This window comes from Apteryx mantelli, chromosome 4 (genome assembly GCF_036417845.1).
Source record: "Apteryx mantelli isolate bAptMan1 chromosome 4, bAptMan1.hap1, whole genome shotgun sequence".
Taxonomy (NCBI): domain Eukaryota; kingdom Metazoa; phylum Chordata; class Aves; order Apterygiformes; family Apterygidae; genus Apteryx; species Apteryx mantelli.
The window spans coordinates 64,387,039-64,409,376 of record NC_089981.1 but is presented as its reverse complement, the minus strand read 5'-3'; the positions used below and the strand labels follow the sequence as shown (position 1 = coordinate 64,409,376).

Here is a 22,338-nt window from a genome sequence, read left to right as displayed (position 1 = left end):
TCTAGGAGTAACTCAAACATCTTATGACCAAGAGTGTAAGATTGGTGCTGGTAGGACTTCAGGACCCTCATTATCAACATCAGCACACTAATACAACTCTTTGTCTGCATCTGACACTTCTTTGATTCCAAAATGGAAAACTGGAAAAGGTCTTTGAGGTAAATTGTAACACTCCCTCTCCTCTGCTGTGTGGAATTTGGAGCCCAGAGGCCTTCCAAATAACTTCCTTTACTTTTAATTTCCCTAGGGACGGCATGGGGGGAACACTGTTCATTCCACTGTCACCTCTCCATCAATAGCACCCAACATACGGAAGGCAGAGAAATTGTCTCATCAGGCCAGCTAGAACAGAAAGAGAGAAGTCCTGCCATTTATAAGCGCTGACTGGGACAGGCCTGGTTTCTTTCAGATGAAAATTTCATTACTTCAGCTCCTTAGCCTGTTGACCCTGCAGCAAAGGTTTCAACAGTGACAGATCAGATGGGGCTAAGCCCAGCACAATCCTGGTAAATGAGGTCACCACAAGCCTGACACACTTCTGGGGGGAATCCCAACAGCGCTGGGTGCTGAGCACGATTTTGCCAGGAACACCAGACAGATCTTGCGTTCTTGGCAAGAATTAGTTCTATATATAGGTAGGTGAGCTCAGCACTGCTGTGTCTGTCCTGGAAACAGGTTTCAAATTCTTCCCATGTCACAACAGCAAATGCCTTAGCCACAAGAAGGCAGCAGAACAATCCCCAAATCCATTTGATACTTCATAAATCCTCCCAGAAACTAAACTAGGAAAGCAGCAGCAATCAACTAGAATTATTTTCTCTATTTCTGGACATTTTTTGCACAAAACATAATACTGCTTCATATCCAGAAGACATAAAATCCTCCTACACAGGTATATATGCTCACCCTTTCTCTTTGCCCTTCTTCTCCATACACAGTCTTACTCCTCTTATTTAAGGAAGGAATGATTCTTCCAAGCATCTACTAGATCCCTGGTTGGTGACCTAGTGGGTCATACAATTTCCTCCAGTACCACTTTTTTTACAAGCAACTGAGTCACGCATTAAAAAACATCCTGCTCCACCTTATTGTTCTTGACAGTGGGCAATAAAATGTCTCAATAACTTATCACTCTCAAATGATTTTCTGTCTCACTTTTAGGAAGCGGTGACACCCTGCATGTCAGAGACTATGGTTAGAGGTAAAAATTCCATCAGCAAAAAAAAAAAAAAAAAAAAGCACAAAAATGAGAAAACTACATTTTTATGGTGAGGCAGCACTCAGTTATTCCTTCACAACTTTTCTTGGATGGTTTAACATATGTTGATATGCACTTCTATGGAAATGCAAAGAATGAAAAGACAAATTTTAGCAGTCAATAGCAGGCACCCTGCGTTAAGACAGAGAGGTATTTTAGAAGCCTGAGTTGACCAAAGAAGAGCTTAACACATCAGAGTAAAGAACAGCAATGTAAACTACAGCTTATGCTTTATATTGATCCAACAGGTCAGGTATTTGGGTAAACTGTAGGTCTTTGCAGCTATCTCCCTTTTGTGCCAACTAGATGCTAAGGCAGCCCACAGTTAGATAAGAATCTGAGCCCATATCTCTAGGCTCTTGCTATCTCCTCACACTCATATTCATAATGTGTCACTAAGTGTATATCCTCAGCATCCATATTTTAACTGATACTAGCTGCTAGACAAAACCCAAGGCAATATGCATAAATCTCTCACCTTAAGTTTCCATTCTCTTGAAGAATCTGCAACAAGTTAAACTGAGATTCTGGTTCCGTTTTTTCAAGAAACGGCTCTCCTCCATCTCCAGTTTTCTTGTCAAGTTTTTTCGGCATATTCTCTTGACAAGCAGCTTTTACCAGTCCAGAGAGCTTTGTCTTGCTTTTCACCTGTGTGTCCAAAACAGAGCTAGCAGTTCCATCTAGCTCTTCCTCTTCATCTGCCTCCTCTTCCTCCTCACCCTCTGTGTCTGACTTGAGGGACAGCTTTGTAGGTTTTGATGTCCCTAAAATAGAGGAGAAATGACCTGTTTGGGGTTCAAAAAAAAAAGGGGGGGGTGTCAGGGGGAGGAGACTATCTTGATATCCACACCCTTTGGTTTACTCTTGCACTCTTTTCTGCTAGAAGGAGAGAACATTGTCATTTTAGAATAACATCTTAAATACCATTGTGCTTTATTATTCTTTCCTGCTTTCTGCTTGTGTATCAAACAACTGAGAAGCTCATTCCCCCAATATCAGAAGATAGACAAAAGTTCTTATCTGCACATTAGAGAGGAAGAAACAAAGAAACAAAGGCATTTTCCTATGCTGTAGGAAAATACCTTTTGCATACCTTGAGTTCATATATATGCTCATCTTTGGTTTCTTGTGTCAGAAAAATCAAAGCTAAGAAATCTAAACTTTCATATACACCAATAAACATATATTACCTCCTAACATACCACCAAAAATCATTATATATCACACAACCTCTCCCATGGCAGGCTGTATCAGGTAGCTACTAGAAAGAGATGAGATAAAGGCTTCAAGAACAGCCATTTGCAAGGAATATTCACCTCTGTATCCTTTTCAGTTTTTCCCACATCAGCAGAATAAGATTTCTCTCATTCCCATGTCTTACAGTCACTGCTATGTAGGAACTCCAGCATGGAAACTCCCACGTTTTTTGCTTTCTTTGAAAAGTTGGAGAACTACAGAGGCACATACATACTGTCGATTTCTTGCACCCAAAAATGCAACTGCAAGCTCATCTTCAAGAAAACATTGATTACCTTCAGTCATACATCTGAGGACATGGAATGGTGGGAACGGAATTCCAGGCACATATGAAGGCAGGAAGCCAGAAGAGAAATAAAATTAAAACTATTAACCCTTAAAATGAAAGCTATTAACTTTGACCACTGAACCCCTTTAGGGACTACAACAGCCAGAGCTAACAACCCTGTTCATGTAGACTTCAAATGAAAAAGTCCTTGCTTGCTTGTTTTTAACTAACTGATCATCTGGAACTTTAGCCATGCACACCTGATGATCTTGTCCGTGCTGCTCGTGCCTTGCCGTGACATCGCCTGTGCTTCCGTAACTCCAGTGAAACAAGCTTCCTCTCATAAAAGAGAGCATTAGAGTCCACAGCTTCCAGCTTCATATCCAGCCTTCCATTAAGAACTGTTCTGGGAGGCATAATACAGAGACAACCTCAATCCCACTTTTTACTCCTCTCCTTGATGATTTAAGAGACCTACTAGATTTAGTTTCTTCAGGAAACAGTTTTCCTGACATAGTGAAGAAATATTTATGATCAGTCGAACTTTCTTGCACGTAAAGCCTGTAAACATTTGCAGGGAGACCCATTCAGAGACTTGCAAGTACTTTACAGAAGATCAGCTCTCCAAGTCCCCAACCTTATGTATCTAGCACCATGCTTTCATGACTAAGTAGCTTCTATTCAATACGAAGCAGCTCAAGGCATAATTAGTAAGCAAGCCTGAACTAGGCTCTAGGATTACAAAAGAATGGAGAGAAGGGGGAAGGGTGTACCTGGACCTGAATCCAGTCTTGACAACCTTTAGCTTGTTCTTCATCGTTAGGTCAGAGACAATAATTTTATTGTAATCCAAGTGAAAAGTGACAACCTTTCTACAATTTCTGTCTAAACCAAGGAGAAAGAAGTCCTGACAGATTCCTTACAGGAGACAAACATAATAACTTTCTGTCATTGCAGAAAGATCCAGTAAATGGCTCCTTACAGAGTAAGCAGCAATATCCACAAAAACTTCCTGTCGCTCCACTCACCTTTTGGATCTAGCAAAGTGAATATGTGGTTATATGAAGCCCAAACCCTGATGCATTATAGAATCTTTTAAGAGAGCTCACATATGAGGCTCACCAACATGGTAGGAGTGTCAGAGTAGCAAGCCTAAGAGGAGTAGCTTTAAGATCCAATCCAACAAAATTTAAGCTCTCCAAATGCTGGAATATTCTTTGTTCACAGCATTTACTTTACAGAAATGGTTGTGAGGGGTAGGAGCAACACAATCCTTTCTTATTTTGATGGGTTTCTCATAGAATAGGTGTTGACCCAGGACTTGGGAGGTAAGGATGTGTAAATCTAAATTTAGAGTAAATCCTACAAAATACAAATTATTTATTTAAAAAGCCATTTACCGGTGTCTCCCAGTGACCAAGTCTCTTTTCATCTTGCCCCTACAAAGGAAAAAAGGGCAAAAGGTTACCTTCCTTTCTGGATCACCAACAGGATTAAAAAGTCTCCAATATCTTTCACATGTAAAATGAAAAGGCCAAATCCACAGTATCTGTTGTGAATCCTATCTTAAAGGAGAGCAAAACGGCTCCAAAAGGGGAATTCTGAGTGGCTGTCCTATAATAGACACTTGCATCCATCTAGCTCAAATGGAGAATGTATCACTTGGAGCTAGCCTCTAGAAACATTCCTGAAATTATGCGGTGAAAAATCTTACAGTGCTGTTGCAGGAAGAACTTCCATAAATAGTATCTCCTCCTCAGTCAGCAATCTTACCCGTACTCTACAGTTACTTTATTGCAGAACTCTAATTTGGAGAAGAAAAACTGAGGCAGGGAAGGGAAGGTCTAAACACAGTGAAAGATGTTACATACAACTCTTAATGGAAGTTCAATTACCAGCACAAACTGGTCCAAAGCACCACCCAGAGAGGCATCAAACCACGCTTGTACAGCTCAGGAGGTAAAGGCAGGGATAATAAACCTTTGGAGTAAATTTCAGTGCTTACTTAACAGGAGGAAAAGCTCTGATGCAACTATAAACTTGAAACCAAAAGGTACGCAAGGACCTCCAACTCCAAACAGACAAACCTAGGTGCTTGGAGGCTTTTCATATCTATAGTCTCCTCTTCCCTACCAAAGACTCCCATGCCTTTTGCCCATTGCCCTTTTTGCCCTTGGATTCAGAACTGCAGCATATAAAAACGGGAGAAATGTCCACAGTCACTGGCATACTAAAAAGAGACGTGCAACTATATCTATCCTTGTAAATCACAAACAGGTGTTTATAACATTGGATGAGTGAGGAATAAATCTTTTTCATGCTGCTTGCGTCCCTTGCCTCCCTCCCAAATCCAACAGCTTTCTACCTGTCCTGAAACAGACGTGTAGCCAGCATATAGTTCATTGTTGTCTTGTGCTCTAAGAAGGATCTAGAAAAACAAAATACAGGATATATCAAGGTAGAGCTCAACACAGCGGAAGGCAGCATAATACAGAAAGAAGTCACCTATAAAAACCATCCCAGAAGAAGTAGATTGAGACAACATGCCGTATCACAAAAGAAAAGAGGAAAGAAGGAGAGCTATCACTTCTCAGCTAAAGTTCATGTTGAGGCAAGAGACTTGGAGAAATATTATGGACCTGAGACAAATAAGAAAAGCATAATGTAGTATCATTCACAGGACGAGTCCTATGTTGTGTTTATGGCCTAATGAGAGAGTACACAGACATGCAGCTTCAGGAGCTGAAAGCAGATGGCAGAAATGGATAATCTAAGGTGAATACATTTTCATTTATTCTGACAGAAAAGCAGCATCAGGTTCTGCGAAACATTTAATAGCCTTCTCTAAGGTGCAGTTAGGCAAGCTGTAGTTAAAAAAGGATGAGGAAAAAGCATCACCAGCACTAAGAATAAACTGTAACCTTTAACAAAGATCTCAGTATGCTCCCCTCTGATTGCTAATCTGTTTAATCTACATGGATCTACACAGAACATCCTTCAACACAGAGCATCAGTGCAACACTGAGCCATCTTACTGGAGACTTATTATTACCCATAAAGATCCCATGTTAACGGGGTAGGGAATATTCGGATGAAACCTCCTCTCCGCTCATTCTCCTCCCTCACACGACGAAGAACTTTTATCTAGGAACAGAAAGAGGAGAAAAAAAAAGCCAGCAAAATAGATACAATGGAGAATAAACCCTGAACAACATCTGAGTTCCAGAGAATAAGGCGGCTATTATGGCAGTCCTGGGACTGTGTACATATGACATTCATAGGCAATTTCACCTTACACTTAAATTCTGAAAGAGTCTACCACTGCTTAGAGTGCATATGTATGCTTGGCACGACTGAGGGCAAGGACAGTACTAGCGGTAAAATTTAGCAGTTTTGTACGAAAAATCTGCAATTTTTTAAACAGCTTCTTTTGTCATGTTTTTCGTAAACGTGCACTTGCTCTTTGCTGAGCAAATATCCCCACATACTGCATGAAAGCCAAGGTAAATACAAAATGTTTAACGGCCAACTTACCTCCTCCATGGAGAGACCTAGCACAGAGCTGCCTTGCCTTCCTGTTGCTTTTTCCCTGCCTGAGGGCATCAGGTTTTTCATTTCAGCATCACTGGCAGACAGAGGACGGGCATGCTGCAGAGACAGTGTGAATCCAGATTTTTCCCTTTCCTCTCTCAACTTATTTTTAAAAAAATCAGTTACATTCAAATTCCAGGCCCCCATGCCCAGCAGAATCTACTCTCTAAGGTACTACAGCCAGAATTCACATGGCCATACTCCGACTATTGAAGAATCCACACCCCAGTGGGCACTAAGCACGAGGATTCACATCCCTGTTTTTTAGCACAGCAGGACTCACAACTCAGGCATCAATGCCAGTATTCACACCCCTACTCCCTTCAGGAAAAGCATTAAAAGATCCACATCCAAAAGGTTCTAGAGCCAGGATTCACACTCATAGGCCCCAAGTACAGTGACATCCACCCCTCAAGGGCACCAGAACCAGGTGTATTGACATACTAGAAGAATAGAACTGTAATTCACTGATGAGATAAAGTTGCAGGAAAAAAGTGAAAAATTCAGTTCAACAGCCATTATACTTATTCATTCGTTACTCTGTTGCCAGATCACAACTTGCTATTTCTTGCACTGAACAGACAGATCTTGTACATGCAGATACATAATGCAAATTTGCACACGTGCAAATTTAAAAAACAAAGAGAAAAGAAATAATTTGCAGAAAATCTCTAAGATCACTCTTAATCTAATGTGTTGCCCTGATCAGTTATAACAAAGCACAGGAATTCAAAGCATCTCCAAATTAACAGGATTATAAAATCTCAAGATCCCAACAAAACTGAAATCCTTGAACATGTTCTCAAGAGCATTTTAACTGGGCGTAGGCCCAAGTTGACATAAACTGTCTTTGTAAAAAGAACATTAAAAGGGTTTAGCTAAGAAGGTCTCCTGCCTTTATACAACATTCAAACATCCTGTTAGCACCATACTGAGCAAAGAATGTAATAGAGAACCTTCTTAATCTAGAAAGGAGAGAAAAACACAGTAGAAACCTTAAGTTGGGAAAGCCTAGGGGTATATCCCATAGTGCTCAGATTCATAGGAAACTTAGGGTGAGATTAGGTTGTATCTTTATTTCTAAGGACTATTTGAATGGGAACTGAATTCCAGTCCGTCTGCCTCATTAGAAATTGCAAGCAGCTATACAGAATCCGCAGGTAAAGCAACTGCAAAAGCAACAGGGATTGTACTAGAATGGGCTACATAGCAGTGATTGACATAGTAAAATCCAAAGAGAAAACTGACATAGCAGGTGCCAGCTGAAACATTTTGCTAAGTCTAATGAAAACTGAGTCAGTAAAACAACAGAAAACACAACAGTCTGGACAGGAGGGTAAGAGACACAAACATTTTTAGAAAAAATAAAAATGTTAGTAGTCAAGCAGGTTTGCTTGATGTTCTAGATGGCCTTAAGTTGAAAGGCTTTTAGTTTTTCCTCCTTAACTTCCCCTTACATCAGAAGCACAACCCAACAACTTTGCTTTAACAACTTCCTCTAAAAATCTCTTACCAGGTAACCTCTGCTTAAAAACCATTTCCTGACACCACCATTAGCAATCATGTGAGAATTGCTGCTCAAAGAGAATGTCATCGGAAAATTTTCATCTTATCAGGTGATCTCCTTTCTAATGAAAAACTTCAAAGAAATCATCTTTATTGTTTCGATACAAATAGAAAATAGATGCCTATGTATTAGCAAACTGGGACTATGACTAGAGAAGCTCTGGTTCCCACCTGGGAACAAACTACTCTATGTCAAAATGCTAGAGGAAAACTCTTATTTTACTGAACTTTCTGCACAAAAACCTTCTTCAGTGTTTCCCTGCAGGATTCTCTCTTGCTGTAGCACAGAAATGTCTCTAGCTTCATGAAGTTCTTGCTTCCTCTTTGACCCAGCTTATCTTTTAAAAGTATATATAAATCCAGTTACCTTGATTCATCTCCAAATTCTGCAAGCCTCTCTGGTTCCCACATCATGATTCTCATTGCACTAATCATTGACAGCAGCTGGCAAAAGGATCCCTCCTATCTTCTACGAAACCTCATTATTCAGTTAGATTCTTTTCCAGTCTTATCTTTTCTCTTAACCTCAGCTAAACTTATACAAAATGACATAAATGGCAGTCCATAAAGTGAATTAAGCTCTCTATATGATTCCATCTGTCCTACCTTCCTTCCTGCTGGGAAACTTCAAAAAATGGTAATCACTATTATGCTAGCACATGAAGCCCAGCAGCAAAATGCTGTCTGCTGTGTCCCCACACAGCCAGGTGCTTATAATTGTAAACTAACACCAATTTGTCCATATGGCTTTCAAGGAGGGTAGCAAATTTGACATCTAGAGAAGCTGGATCAGCCTGGCTTATGTTAAAGGTATGCAGTTCTACATTTTCTTCTTTTTCTCATCTTCTCCAATCAGTGATCCAATTCACCCTTGAATTTTTCAAGATTCCTTCAGATGACTGTTTTACAGATAGTAATTACTTCTCTTGTTGGGTCACACAAATTTTGTCAATACAGATTCACTTGTGCTATCCTCTTTCATTCAAATCTATTCCATACCCTGCATTACACAGAGAAAATTTCTTCCTCCTTCCTTTTGATAAGTGACACTCCTCTTTACTTTTGGTTTCATCAACTCTTCCTTAACTTCTGCACTTTCCTTCTCAATGACCTACCAGGTCCTGAACATATCCATTGTGCTGCTATTGTCTTCATCATCTGATGACAGTGTCAACTTTATCTTTAAAAACCTAAATCGGATTTCTTTAAAACGCAGTTCAAAAATACCTGCAGGCTTAAGAACCTCTGAGAGGTTTCACCAAGCTGATCAAGCCTCTCAGCACACCTCTTCTACATTTTTTTTTTTTTCCCCAAGCTGCTAAAACTGATGCAAATGCTTTTCTATTCTTTGGTCCTGCTACATGGAAAAGTATTCCAGGACCTATTCATTGTACATAATAACATTTGAAATGGCATCCCTTACATTGGTAAAAGGAGTTGAATAAAGCCCAGTACTTACCAATCTGGTGTTTGTTGGTCGGGACTGCGCAGACACAGGACGCTACAAGAGACACACAAATGGAATAAAAATCTTGTGTTCTTCAAGACACTATCATCCCTGCCTGAACTCCAGAGAAGTGGTGAGTGCCCTAAGCAAAAGGATATAACTAGAGTCCAGAGAACTAGCTAATAGCTTCTATCATCTCATTTCAGATCTTGCTCCACAGATCCTCCACAAGTGCATTCTGTCCCCGTTCCAGACACGGCACTAATCTTAAACTCAAATGTGCTCAGCAGTTCAGAATGCATCTGAATAGAGGCATAATTTTTAAAAGCACACAGAAAAGAAAGCTCTGCAGCCAGGTGAATGAACTCAACTATCAAGACCAAAGTTCTTATTTTTTGTATGATAAATATTTTTCTCTAAGTAACTCTTTATTAGTTATGTATTAAACAGAAACAGATGCTGTCAATCTGAATTGTTCATAGAACAGAGGGGAAAAATAGTAAAAATCCTGAAATTCCAGAAGCCATTTCATTTAAATTTCTCAACAAAAGTCCAGTTCTAGTGGAGAAATAAGATATTACTATAACATTCAAGTACAAGTGTAGAAACAAACAGCAGAATGTCAAAAAGCAGCCTGTATTACTTAATAAGGACTCATTAGGCATCAGGCCTGTAAGTGAGACCAATTCAATGGTAGGGGTAGGTTCAAAAGAAAACTATTATCATAAGAGCTTAGTTTCTTCTTGCCTTTGGTGGTAGTCAGGCTGCCCTCCTCCTCTCCAATGACCAAGAGGAGCAAAGGGCATAAGGAAGGCTCCTCAAGAGACCTATCTATCATTTCTAGCTGTACTACAGCCAAGTTCTCCTCTATAGTTAGTCTTTGCAAAACAGGCTGAGGTCCCTTTATTGCTTATTATTTATTGTTTTATTATTAATTGAAAGGGCTCCAGCCCAAATCAAGAATAAGTTACAAAGGAAGCAGCTAAATTGTTTATATCTCTAGAGGGTACTAGTGATCTGAGAGTCAAACCAAAGAAATTGCACAAGGAACTGGCAGTCCATTCTGGTGAAATCCAGAAACAAAAGTCACCATAACTATCTCATGACCAAGAATGCTAGTTTCAGGATGTCTTTCTCAGGAAGTGACTTTTCCGCAGATTAAAGATGGCCTATGTAAACAATTAAAACTTAAGAGATCGTGAAGGAGTTAAACAAAAGAGGCCAAAAGTACCCTTTGCAACTGAAAGTGGGAACAGAATTATCAAACATTCAATACAACCTGAGATAAAATGCATTCAGCAAAGAGCAGGCCAAAAAATACTGAACCATGGAAAGAGCTATACACCTATTTACCCATAGGTTTTCCATTTAGTTACTAAAAAAAGCTATAAAACCTCATCACCATATTAGAAAGTTGTTCCTCATAAACAAAACACAGGTGATGGGGAGAAATGTCCCAAAAGAGTAGTCCTATCTCGTATCCACTGCTTTCTGATATGAAATTTAGCTTTTAAACAAAATCATTCTACAAGTTAAAATGCTCCTTAAAATTCAGTGCTTCCCAGCTGCTCAATTTTCTAAACTCTGTCTTCTACAAATGTTTTCAAAGGAAAAAAAAAAAAAAAAAGACTTCAAGTCATCAGGGTCTGATCTAACTGCTCTAAGACAGAGAAGGTTATTCATTTTTTTCTAGAATGGCGCCTGACTTATCTCATGTACCTTTTGCTTGTCACAGAGAGCACTTTGACAGTCACAGGGATCTGTATGAAATCCCATCTATTAAACTGGGCTCAGGAGCCGTAGACTCAGACAGGTGTTATAGACACTCAAATGTCATCTTACCACCTATTCACATCTCTCACAGTGATTCCAGATTCCAAGTTTTACAAGAAGCAAAGCGTTACAATTTGTATGAGTTTTCCATGTGCTAAAATGGACACTGTATTGGTATTCTGTCACTGAACAAAAATCACTTTTCATTTCCTACTTGAGTTGAGCCACACGTCACTCACAGGAGCATGTGCATCACCTGCAGAGAGCTGGGATATATTCACTGGCAGTAAAAGGCTTGATTCAGGATACATTTCTTGCCTTATTTGCCTCATGAGAAATGCGTTTGAAAATTCAAATGAAACAGGGGATCTCCCTGCCACTTGTGGGTGCTCCATCATCACAGATATTTATGGGATTCATCTAGTAGCCAGAAAGAGATAGAGGAACAGCTGCCTTTAAACATTACAGTGCTAAGAAAGCACTATCTCAGCAGAAAAGGTAATGGAGAGTCAGAGCAAGCCACATGAGGCCTCAGTCCAAGGAACCAAGGGAAAGGGAGAGATTCCAGGAGTAAAGGGGAAAGAAAGCCTAAATTTCAAATGCAAAGCACTTTCTGCTTGGAAAGAGATCTCAAACATATTCATAAAGCTATAGGGTTTTGGAAGCTTGTTGCCCACAACAAAATGAAATTGGCTGAAATGCCCATAACTCAGCTGCATCCACTGAGTCTCTTCTCATATAGTTACACGAGAAGTCCAAAGAACCTCATCCATTCACTGGCGCTCTCACCTTTGAGCCAAATTGGATGAGAATGGCTTTCTTGCTGTTCTCCTTAGTTCTGGCTTGTTGAAGTCACTTACCTGAGGCTTCTGGTATGGATTTCTCCTGACAGATTCAGATGAGTGACAAACTGCCCGGCTTAACTGCTGGCCTGGATCCTGGCATACAAAGCCTATGGGGATCAGGAGCCACATGAGAACTTTTAAAGACAGGCAAACCCTGACATATAAAGCTAGAATTTCTGTTAATGATCTTAGCTTACATATGGCCCTCCTGTCTCTGCCCAAGCCCCAAAAAGGATGCCGTTCCTTTCTTTGTCTGACTTTTTTAATCCCAAAGTTTGCACATTGCATTACATTTTTGGAATAAAACTAGAACTTGCTTCAAAACTAAGTACTTAAATCAATAAGATGGGTTGCTGAATAGCAACACAGAGAAATACTCCCTTCCTTAAACAACTGAGCAGCAACTTGATGACAATTCTCTCTTTTAGGATGAAAGGTAAGTTGCTCAAGTAACTGAACCAAGACATACTAGGAATGCCTAAAAGGTACTGTGTACTAGAAAGTCACGTAGCTTGGAGTCATCATCTTGACTCCACTTCTACAGAGCCTAACCAGAATCCACATAGTCTTACCAATCATTCACCCTAAAAAAAATGCAGAAATACTGATTCTGAGGACTAAGTCCTCAGAAGTTGCCTGTTTAAGAGAAGTCACCTGTTTAAAAGAAAAAGAGTAACATCTTCAAATACCAGAGACCCTTAATATCGCCTAAGCATCGCAGAGATAGGGATTATTCACAGGCTGAATCCAAAATGACCACATAAAACTTCCCCATACTAAGTGCAGCTACTCTCTTTAACCGCAATTCTCCTCTATTACACTAAAAATTCCAGTTTCATAACTTAATATAGCTATCCAAGCACTGTCTAACATGCAGCTCAAACATACCGTTTATTAGCTTTAAATGAGGTAAATATTCAAGCAGCTTTTTGTTACACTCACCTACAAGGGTGAACATATCCGAAAGCATGCTAGCTTTGATCTTCAGGTCCAAAGGAGCATCACTATCCCCCCATGGAACAAAGAAGAAGAGGAATTATTTATCTGGTATGAGAGGATTGCATCAATATCCAGGATGCTTTCCAATATATTTTCTTTGCATTGGTCCTTAACACAGGCATCACAGAACCCACAAGCACCTAGGTGACTTTCACACACATGGGTAAACATCAAACGGCAGCAGATTAACCTATTTCTGTTTATAAACTTGGTATCTATTGATTTTATCCCTTTTCACAGCTTTACTCTTCTAATTCAACACGTGCAGCCTTGTTTTAGCTCTGCTTGGCCAGAAACATTTTATTTGAATGTATCTATACTGCATTTCATGGAATGGAGGTTTCCGTCATATAATTCTTAAAAACTACAATTACCTATGTCTCTTCCACATAAAATCATGAAGCCATATGGGTTAGCTCTGATGGATAACAACAAATGATAGGGGAAAGCAATAGATACAGAGAGATCAGACAGTGGGGAAAGACAGGAAGCATACTTAATTCTATCCAGTGGGAACAACAATAGAGTTAAGACCAGACAAGCAAAGTTTGTTTTCTTGACAGCTGAGAAACAAGCCATTTTCTACAGTACAGTGAAAGATGCCAACAACTTTGGCAAAGAGACAGGCAATCATAACAAAATGGAGCAAAGGATGCAAATATGAGTTGGCTTTAAAGGCAAAGAATGCAAATAATTCACTGTGTACGCATATGAGTGCAAACCAACAAACCGGGAAATTAAATGTCATGGAAATATTCTCATTGCACCTAAAAGCAAAACGGGTATTGTGGAAGCTAGGGTGTTGAACTAAAAGAAGATAGAGTGTGTATAGAAATAATTTGAATGCAGGATAAAGAAGGAAAGATCAACAGGGGTATCAGATATGGTTATTCCAGGAACATATGTATAATTTAAAGCTGATTAATACTGCAATATCTTGGAGATATTACTCAGATACATTATTATAAAAGTGTATTATGCACCTACACTCTCGTAAAGTTAAAGCATAGTCCAGAAAACACACATCTGAACCTCTACAAAAAGAAATCCTGAATTTTCATTAGAGTTTGAGGTCAGCGTAAGGGCCAAGAAAACACTCACACCAAAGGTTTTATCTAGAGAAAGTACTAGACCAAGAATCTGAGCCCAAGCATGCATTTACATACTCCAGTCAAGCATAATGCCTGAACAGTGCTTTGACTCTAAATTCTTAAAGCGTCCACTGGGCCAAGCAGATTGAAACCCAACACAATAGTCTGAAGAGTTTCAGAATTTGTCTATGATAGGAGATTATGAAGTGTTAACAACGATGATGGACTGTGGAGGAGAATTAATTTAAAAGAAAATGGAATCCCAACTGGGTTCTTTCAAAACCTATTGCTGCAATGAGTTTGTTTATGCAAAGAAAAAAGGAAAGGACTAGCCTCTCTGTCAGCTCTTAGCAGTGGAACAAATACTCTGCAGGCTTCATGAAACCATGCCCTCCTAGGACCGCAAGTTTCAAAGACAACCATATCCAGCAACAGCTGTACTAAAGTCCCAGCCCTTTCTGCTTATGAAACTGGGAATCACTTACCAGGCCAATGATGGCGATAGGTTCACTTCCAACAGCCAGGGCTTGAGAGTGGCATCAATAAGGACATCAAAACCATACAGCTCTGAAAACACAGCAAACATAGCAAATTCAACCTACAACACCTTCAAATGTCCAGATAGGGTCCAACACAGGTCTCTATCAGGTCATTTCTATCTATCTCATTTATGTGAAATCCAGTAAACTCTCTAAGACTGAATAACAACATTCCACAAGTGGGAAGTTTCACTCCCTAAGAAGAAAGGTTAAAACCATTCTGTTTGTGGGGAAAAGAGGAAAGTGGAAAATGAGTCTTAGGAAAATATTATATAGAAAAATAAACTCTGAAAGAGAAAGAAGGATCAAAGAAAAATAGAAGAACCAGATATTTCATCATGCACAAACTTCCATTCTTTCAGAACTCAGCTACTTCTGTTTCCACATAAAAGTGGCACAAGAATCTTTTCACTGGATCCTGGAAACAACAGAACTTTATTCTCCTTTTGCTTTTTAATCCCTATCATTCATTGTTCCAGTTAGGTATAGATAGTGTCCTGTCTTTCAGCCATCGGCTCCATCACATTTATTCCTGTATTTTTTTCTGCAGAATCTCCATAGGAGTACAAGAGTCTTCTCCTCTGCAGCTCCCTCTACACAGATAACCTCCCATAACTCTTTATCTTATTGACAGTTTGCCACTTTGCAACACATCACTTGAGAAATATTTTTTTCTTAGCTTCTAAAACATCTCTCTCACTCATAACATATTATGTCTGCTAGACATATTGTGCAGGTCAGACTGAAGCCAGCTTCCCATTCCAGGACTGATTTTATCGTTTCACTCCACACAACACGTTTTCTCTATTTTGTGATAGAGTTGCAAGAAGGATGATGCTACACAAAGAGGACTGTAAATAAGAAGTTGGCATTAATACAGTTCCCTCTTTCAGCATTAAAAAACAAAGTTTACGTTCATCAGCGCAACTTGTGCACATTTTTTCAAAACTGGGTATTGGCAGAGAAGAAGGATTTCGATGGAATTAACCAGTTCCCTAGTGTCAGGAGTGAAGGCAGAAGAATTTCTTTGCCATGCTGCTTTCCTTAAATTCTGGCCACAGCATTTTGTCGCCTGACTGACATTCATGCTGGCTCCAGGGAGCTGGACTGCTTGACAAGATCTTCCTATGCAGACAGCTGTGTGAGAGCTCATGTAGCTTTTGATGGGAAGTTAATGAGCTGCGGGGGGGACTTGGAAGAGGAGGAAATGGCAGCAGAATTTGTGAGTGTTGCCTGCTCACTTTTCTGAACCCTGTAGCCAGACAGTGGATGGGAAGGAAAACGGCAGAGAGTTAAGCAGTTGGTTCACTCCAAAGAAATGAGGCTGAATCTACATTTGGCTGTCTTGCTTCCCTGACTAGGAAGGCTGCAGTGGAAGAAAAAGGAGGAGGTGGGGATTCTGAGTATAAACATTAGTAAAGCATTTTGAACAGGAGAAATCTCTGATAATTTTAATATCATTTCAAAAGACAATCCCATGTTTAAGTGAAGAGCTGTGACTCTCACTGCCCAGCAAACTCAGGTGGGCAGGCTGCTCATCCCCCAGGCAGAGAAGCAATGAGTGGGCCTGTGACCTCCCACCCCCAGGCAGGAAGCAGAGCATTTTGTTTTGACTAGATGCTGCTTCTGCTGCTGGCCATTCCCTCCCTCTGCCCCTCACAAGGCCTTTGCTAATAATTTTGCTCCTCAGTCTCTTATCCCCTCCCACACTCTTCTCCCTTCCAATTCACTTGTTCTTTAAACCTCCCTCTTTCCCACCCCAATAGTTCTAAATTACTCACTGACTGCCCTCATTTACAAACATGTATGGGAAACTTCTTGACATTGGATAGCTCTGTCCCCTGACCATGCTGCTGGTGCTAGACATTCCTTTCCCTTGTGTTTGCCTTGTTTATTAGGACAGTAAGCTCTTTGCAGTATCCCTTTTGACCCAATTCAGTTGCTAAACACAGGCATCTAGTGCCATTTGCAATGCTCTAGGATCTCCTAGCTGGCCTCCATTGACACACCAGAAGGGCCCAGGTCTCCCATACATCCAGTGTCATATCCACTAGCCTGAGACAGATGTCTTTGCTATCCCAGGGCATCTCAAGTGATGCAAGATCCAAGTTTTGGCAACTGCATCGAGACTCGCAGGTACTCATACAGGGCTTAGCCCAAAGGTGTTCTCAAGTCTGACTGGGGTACTATAACACAAGTAGAAGTTTAATTGCTTGTGGTTCAAACTATCCTAGAAATGTCTCCCTGACCCTTTCCACATTTGGAAAATGAACCACCTCGATTAAACACTGAAGAGAGAACCCTCCTACTGTGAAGCTCCACCTTTATTTGTAAAAATAAATAAATAAAAGTTCAAGTTTATATGCAGGCAGCACAAAGATGTACAATTACATGAGCATGGCAAAGATCAGAAGTGTATCCTCTACAATTACCAGCTTCAGTAAGACTACCATTTCCCTCTGTATGGAGAGTAAAGAAAACTGAATGACTAAAATAGAAATGTGTTCTAGCCTCTCTCCTCAAATGGTGGCAATGGTAGGTTTATGACAGCCCATGCTGCAACATTTATTATTAAGGGAAGAATGGAAGAAACTAAGATATAAAGTTTTTGCAGTGCCTTCCTTTGCTTCCCTCCCCTTGCTACTACAATTCACAAAAACACATTTCATTCTTGCAGTTTGCCGAAGAGATTGAAATCATATCAGAAAGTACTGGCTGTTGCCAAGACTCGCAAGAACAGCCACTTCCCTCCCACTCTTGCAGAAAAGTCATTGCTGACAGAGCTTCCCAGTCCTCCCAAGAGAAGGGCTAGCTTCAGACTAAAGTCTAACAGCAATAGTTTAGCCATAGATTTTTTTTTGCTAGTGTCATTATTTAAGAAATAAGACGAAGGCTAGAGACATGCTCTGAAGCTTTTTGGTTCTGGTAAACTACCACATATTACAAGTTTGCGTTATAGTCCTGTCAAAGATGGCACTGGCAATCCCTTTTAGTAAATATCCCCAAAGAATTCACTATTTTCTGTAAATCTAGCAACTAAATCACAAGCAGTGGTCTGTATTGTAAACAATGTTTTTATGATTTCCTCATAGAATAAGCAAGCTCAGTTCCTGGAGGGTTACTGTAATTCTGGTCTTTGTCCTCAGCTTGTTCACTGAGGATCAGCTTAGATGATACCTTTCTCTGCCCACCCTCCCCCCACAAAAAAAGCTTCTTATTGCAAAGGACATATACCGCAATTAAATGGGAGGCAACCTGAGGTTATAAAGTGACACATACACACCTAAAAAAGTTACATAGTATGCAACTCTTCTGCTTCTGCAATAGAAACAGACCTCCTGATTTTGAGTAGTGGCACATTTACAAACACACTTAGCGCAAGGAACTACACTTGTACCACTGATATTTAAGTCTTCCCTTTTTACCTTACTACTACTTCTGTGCTACAAAGCTATTCTGCAGAACATGCTTATAATGACAGCACATATCAAGAAACTTAAGTTACAAAAAAAGTTACCTGTGCTACAAATTCATTTAAGCAGCAACTATGCTACATAAAGGAGAAAAACTTTTAAGAACATAGTGATGAAAGTGCTGCTTTGTTGAACACATTGGCAAACCCGAGGCTTCAGAGACTGTAGAGTATTTTGTAAATAAGTCAGCAAACTCCTAGAGACCACTTTATCTAGTGATGGTACAGTATCTGTCTGAACTCTGGTAGAGTACATCTTAACAGCTACAGGGGCATAAACAGTCTGCATGTTAGGGGCTAACACCATCAGATCCAGAATCATTCTTGCTATTCCACAAAAGGTCAGCTTAACAGTTTAGCATTTGGTAAGCAAAACTCTCTCGTATTAAAAGATATCAGAATGAAGTCTCTACTCCGGACACAGGGTTTGGGGAAAAGTACTGGTGCTGTAGTCTTGCAGAGGAATTTGTCTTGCACTCTAAATAATATCTGGTTTTTTAACCTCTAACCTCTGGGGACTTTATTTTAATAGAGAAAGGCTCTAACTCCCAGTGTTACCATTACAAGAAAGGATCCAACAAGATGGTACAGAAACAATCCACACCTTGGTGTTCTTGTCTACTTCACGAGAAATGCATGCTGCACCAACCAGAGCCTATCATATTAGCTTGGCTAAATGAGTAATTACCTCACTTACAGACAGAGACACTTTCTCCACTACAGCTAACTGAAGAAAGCCCATTGCTTACAACATGACTTCTCAACCTTTTTTTCCTTCCACTGAAGCCTGAAGAACATTCTGCCACATTCCCCCCAAAATCCTGCCGTCTTCAAATTGAATTAATTTCAGTCTACCTACAGAAGCCAGTACTTCACACATTTGGCGAAGAGAAGATTTCAGTAGGGCTCATCATCCATACCAAATCAGACTTAGGATCATCTTTCTGCTCTGGAGTCAGAAAAGCTAATAAGGCCATCTTCAAGGCTAACATCAAAGAACAGGAGTGTTGGTGCAAACTGAGCGGCCTTTATAGTCTTACTCTTACAGAGTATATAAAATTATCAGCCTCAGAAGGGGAAAAAGTTCTTCAACCCACAGTGTGAGATCACAGCCTGTGAAAAGGTTAACATCTCAAGTCACCCTGGGACAACCCCTCTACTTCCCTTATGTCATCAAGGAATAGAAGAGTAGATATGCTAGTTATTTAATAAATTTAGGGGGGTATAGCAGATAAATCAAAATGAAAGCCATAAGCCTCCACAGATATGTAGGTATATGAGGGGAGGGAGAAAGAGAGCATGTTTTGTGACTTCATTACCCAAGGTTCTTTTGATTTTAAACCCCTATATTAATGACCTTCACTCCAAAACTCCAACAACCTTAGCCCCAGCAAGTATAGGACCTAAGTGCACACCAGTATTCCCCACTTCCATATTCTTAAGTCCTTAATGTCACTGTGAGACCCAATGGCAACACAAGATGTATTAAGAAACCAATTTTGATACAGACTTTGGTAACACAAGTCCACTGATGCCAAGAAGTTGGCAGTGCTGGTTGCTTCTTTACTGCTGTTTATGGAATAGTTCATTCTTCCTAGGTCTGCCCCAGTCCCCTAAGAAAACCTGTTAAAGAAACTGGTGCTATCAAGCTGAGAATAACTTTCTAAAGCAACCAGAAAGCTTCAGCAGCAGCAGGGACGCTGACTCCTTTAGCTGAGCTCTGGGCACTAATTCATCAGCACTCAGTTAGGTACCATCCAGAACTATGAAGTGATGGGTAGGGAAAACTGTGCAGGTACAAAGATCTGCTCCTGTAGGGGTTATCACTGGAAGAGCTATCCCTCAAACTCTTCTCACCCTTAAGGTTCAGCTGACATTTTTGTTCTGTTTTGAAGATATATATATATATATTACAAAACCTGCACTGGCACATTATGATTATCTGGAGGCCTGTCCAGAAATGTACAGGCCTCCTGAATCTGAGGGTAGCCAGAGGACTCTAAGAACATTTTTCAGACTCAAAACAGCATCTTTATATGCTGTTTTTAAAGTAAAGACTGGCAGTAAGGAGGTAAAAAAAGAGAATGGATTATGCTTTGCAAAAAGAATAAATATATGGAATACCTATTCTGCTCTTCACGTGATCTATGAAACCAGGAAAAGAGATAGGATATGTGTACGGTATACATATGGCTGACCCAAGAGTCTCCAAGCAGGGACTCACCTACATTCATGTGGAGTGAGCCTGCAGATAAATTCTTGAAGAATCTTAATTTTTGATATTCTGTAAAATTCATTATAGAGCAGGATAGCACCGTTCAATGTTACAGATTGCTACCTTTCTCCCAGGCAGGACCACTGTTACTACTAGGGAAATGAAATGCTCACAAACAGCAGTAATGTAGATGGTTGAGGACTGGTGATTAGATACAAATTAAGACTTCTTTTTAAGCATTTAGCTCCAGGTTGGCACCACACAAATGCAACTGTTTATTGTTTGCTCTATACCATCTTGATGTAAATGTGATTAGAAGCACAAGCCTGACCTATTCAGCCTTAGAACACATGAGCAGCTGAGTAAAACACATTTCCTTGGTGGGATCAAGAAGCATGCAAAATTGTCCTATCCTGCCCTCTTGAATGCAGAAGAGTTCAACAGTCCCACTGCTGGGTTGACTTGTGCTAGGAATGAAACAGGGGACTTGTTCTATTGCTTCTTCAGGCTCATGTTGCAGTAAGTAGAGAAAACGGTGCCACACAGGATCCTGGCACAAATGCTGCACCCAGTTGCCTTCATTCCACCCCCTCTAAACCATCCTAGGGAGAGTGGGACTGTCTGAAAGCAGACCTCACTGCCTTTTCTAGCCCACCCAGAAGTGCATGCTCTAGGAGAGAGAACAATGCAATCTTTAAACAGCTTGGGCATATGTATCCCCATCCCACCTCCTGCTCACACTTAGTCACCTCTGCAAGGCCATGCACAGAGTGTACAAAATTCCCACCAACCCTCAAAGTTAACCCAGTGCTGCCAGAATCCTGCATCTTTTTAACTTCATACAGGCTCTGAAGAAGAAAAAGGTATCCTCTTTCAGGGTCAGAAGAAACAAGTTGATCACTATCATCCGAGCACTTTTGTTCCCACACTTGAATACCTTTCCTTCCTTGGGAATAATGCTTGTCATAGTTCTTTTGCCCCTCAAGAACAGATAACAGCGTATTTTTGCCTTTATTGCTCTGACCTCAGAAGATCAGCATTTTCCACACTGACCGGGAAAAGAGGTCCATACCTATATTTGAACAAGAGCATCACCCTCGCCTTTTCATATACAATCACACTCTCTTCCCCCCTTTACCCAAAGTGACTATATCCTAACCGTCTAGAAATGTGACCAAATCATGGGCTATGTTAGGCAGACTCAAGCAAAAAAGTCTTTGAAAGAAGTCTTCTTCTATCAAAAGCAAAAGCCAAGGATGTTTCCAGAAATAATACATAAGTGGACCAATGACCAACCCTGTTCAGACCTAAATCAACTTCCTAACTTAAGAGCTACTGTCTAGAAGTATTAATTGCAGAACAATATAAATCAAAGGAATAAACACTTTTTCATTGGAAAGAACTGTAGTTTTTTCAGTGTTATTTGGTGAGTTTGTTGGTTTTTAAAAAGCACAGGGGATGGGATGTTTGTCCTAGGATTCCCACCAAGTTCATACTCAAGCAATTATATTCTACTCCATAAACTCTCCCTACAGTCTTAATTGGGACATTACATTTCTCTTCCTTTAAATTGAAAAAATAGCAAAGATACTGCAGAGAAAACACTTAGGAAAGGAACGAAGCACCACAGCAGGAGATCTAAACTGTTACAGAGAGAAAGTGGGCAGCCTGATCTAAACAAATAAGAACTTGTGATTTAATTTTTAGAAAAAAGGTGGTAATTGTGCTGGAGTCCTACCCCCTCCCACAACAGCATTACAAAGACTGGAGTAGAAAATACATCAAGTTACTCATGTTTTTCTAGGATCTTTCCAACCAAGAGCTTCCTCTATATCTGAATCTCAGATATAGGTTTCAGAACTCAGATTCATTTTAAATGATCAGTCTTCTCAGGGCATACATGCGGTTTCATCGTTCACAGCCCAGTAAAAGGGGAGGGGGGGGAACAAAAGAAAACCCAGGCTCTTGGGAGGCTCTACATGCTGCCTTGAAATCTTCACTCCCAGTTTTCTCCCTG

At 40.2% G+C, this 22,338-nt stretch overlaps 1 protein-coding gene across 1 annotated transcript in view; it reads right to left on the bottom strand.

The window, feature by feature from the left end:
• The window catches only part of TTLL5 (tubulin tyrosine ligase like 5), a 135,815-nt gene that overhangs the window by 86,567 nt on the left and 26,910 nt on the right, over positions 1-22,338 (bottom strand). The window contains exons 13-22 of the mRNA XM_067296837.1: positions 14,581-14,662; positions 12,948-13,009; positions 12,021-12,112; positions 9,400-9,441; positions 6,318-6,431; positions 5,836-5,927; positions 5,149-5,211; positions 4,184-4,222; positions 3,044-3,189; positions 1,737-2,022 (exon numbers count right to left, since the gene is read on the bottom strand). Coding sequence (XP_067152938.1) covers positions 1,737-2,022; positions 3,044-3,189; positions 4,184-4,222; positions 5,149-5,211; positions 5,836-5,927; positions 6,318-6,431; positions 9,400-9,441; positions 12,021-12,112; positions 12,948-13,009; positions 14,581-14,662 — 1,018 coding nt within the window. The remainder of the gene's footprint in view (positions 1-1,736; positions 2,023-3,043; positions 3,190-4,183; positions 4,223-5,148; positions 5,212-5,835; positions 5,928-6,317; positions 6,432-9,399; positions 9,442-12,020; positions 12,113-12,947; positions 13,010-14,580; positions 14,663-22,338) is intronic.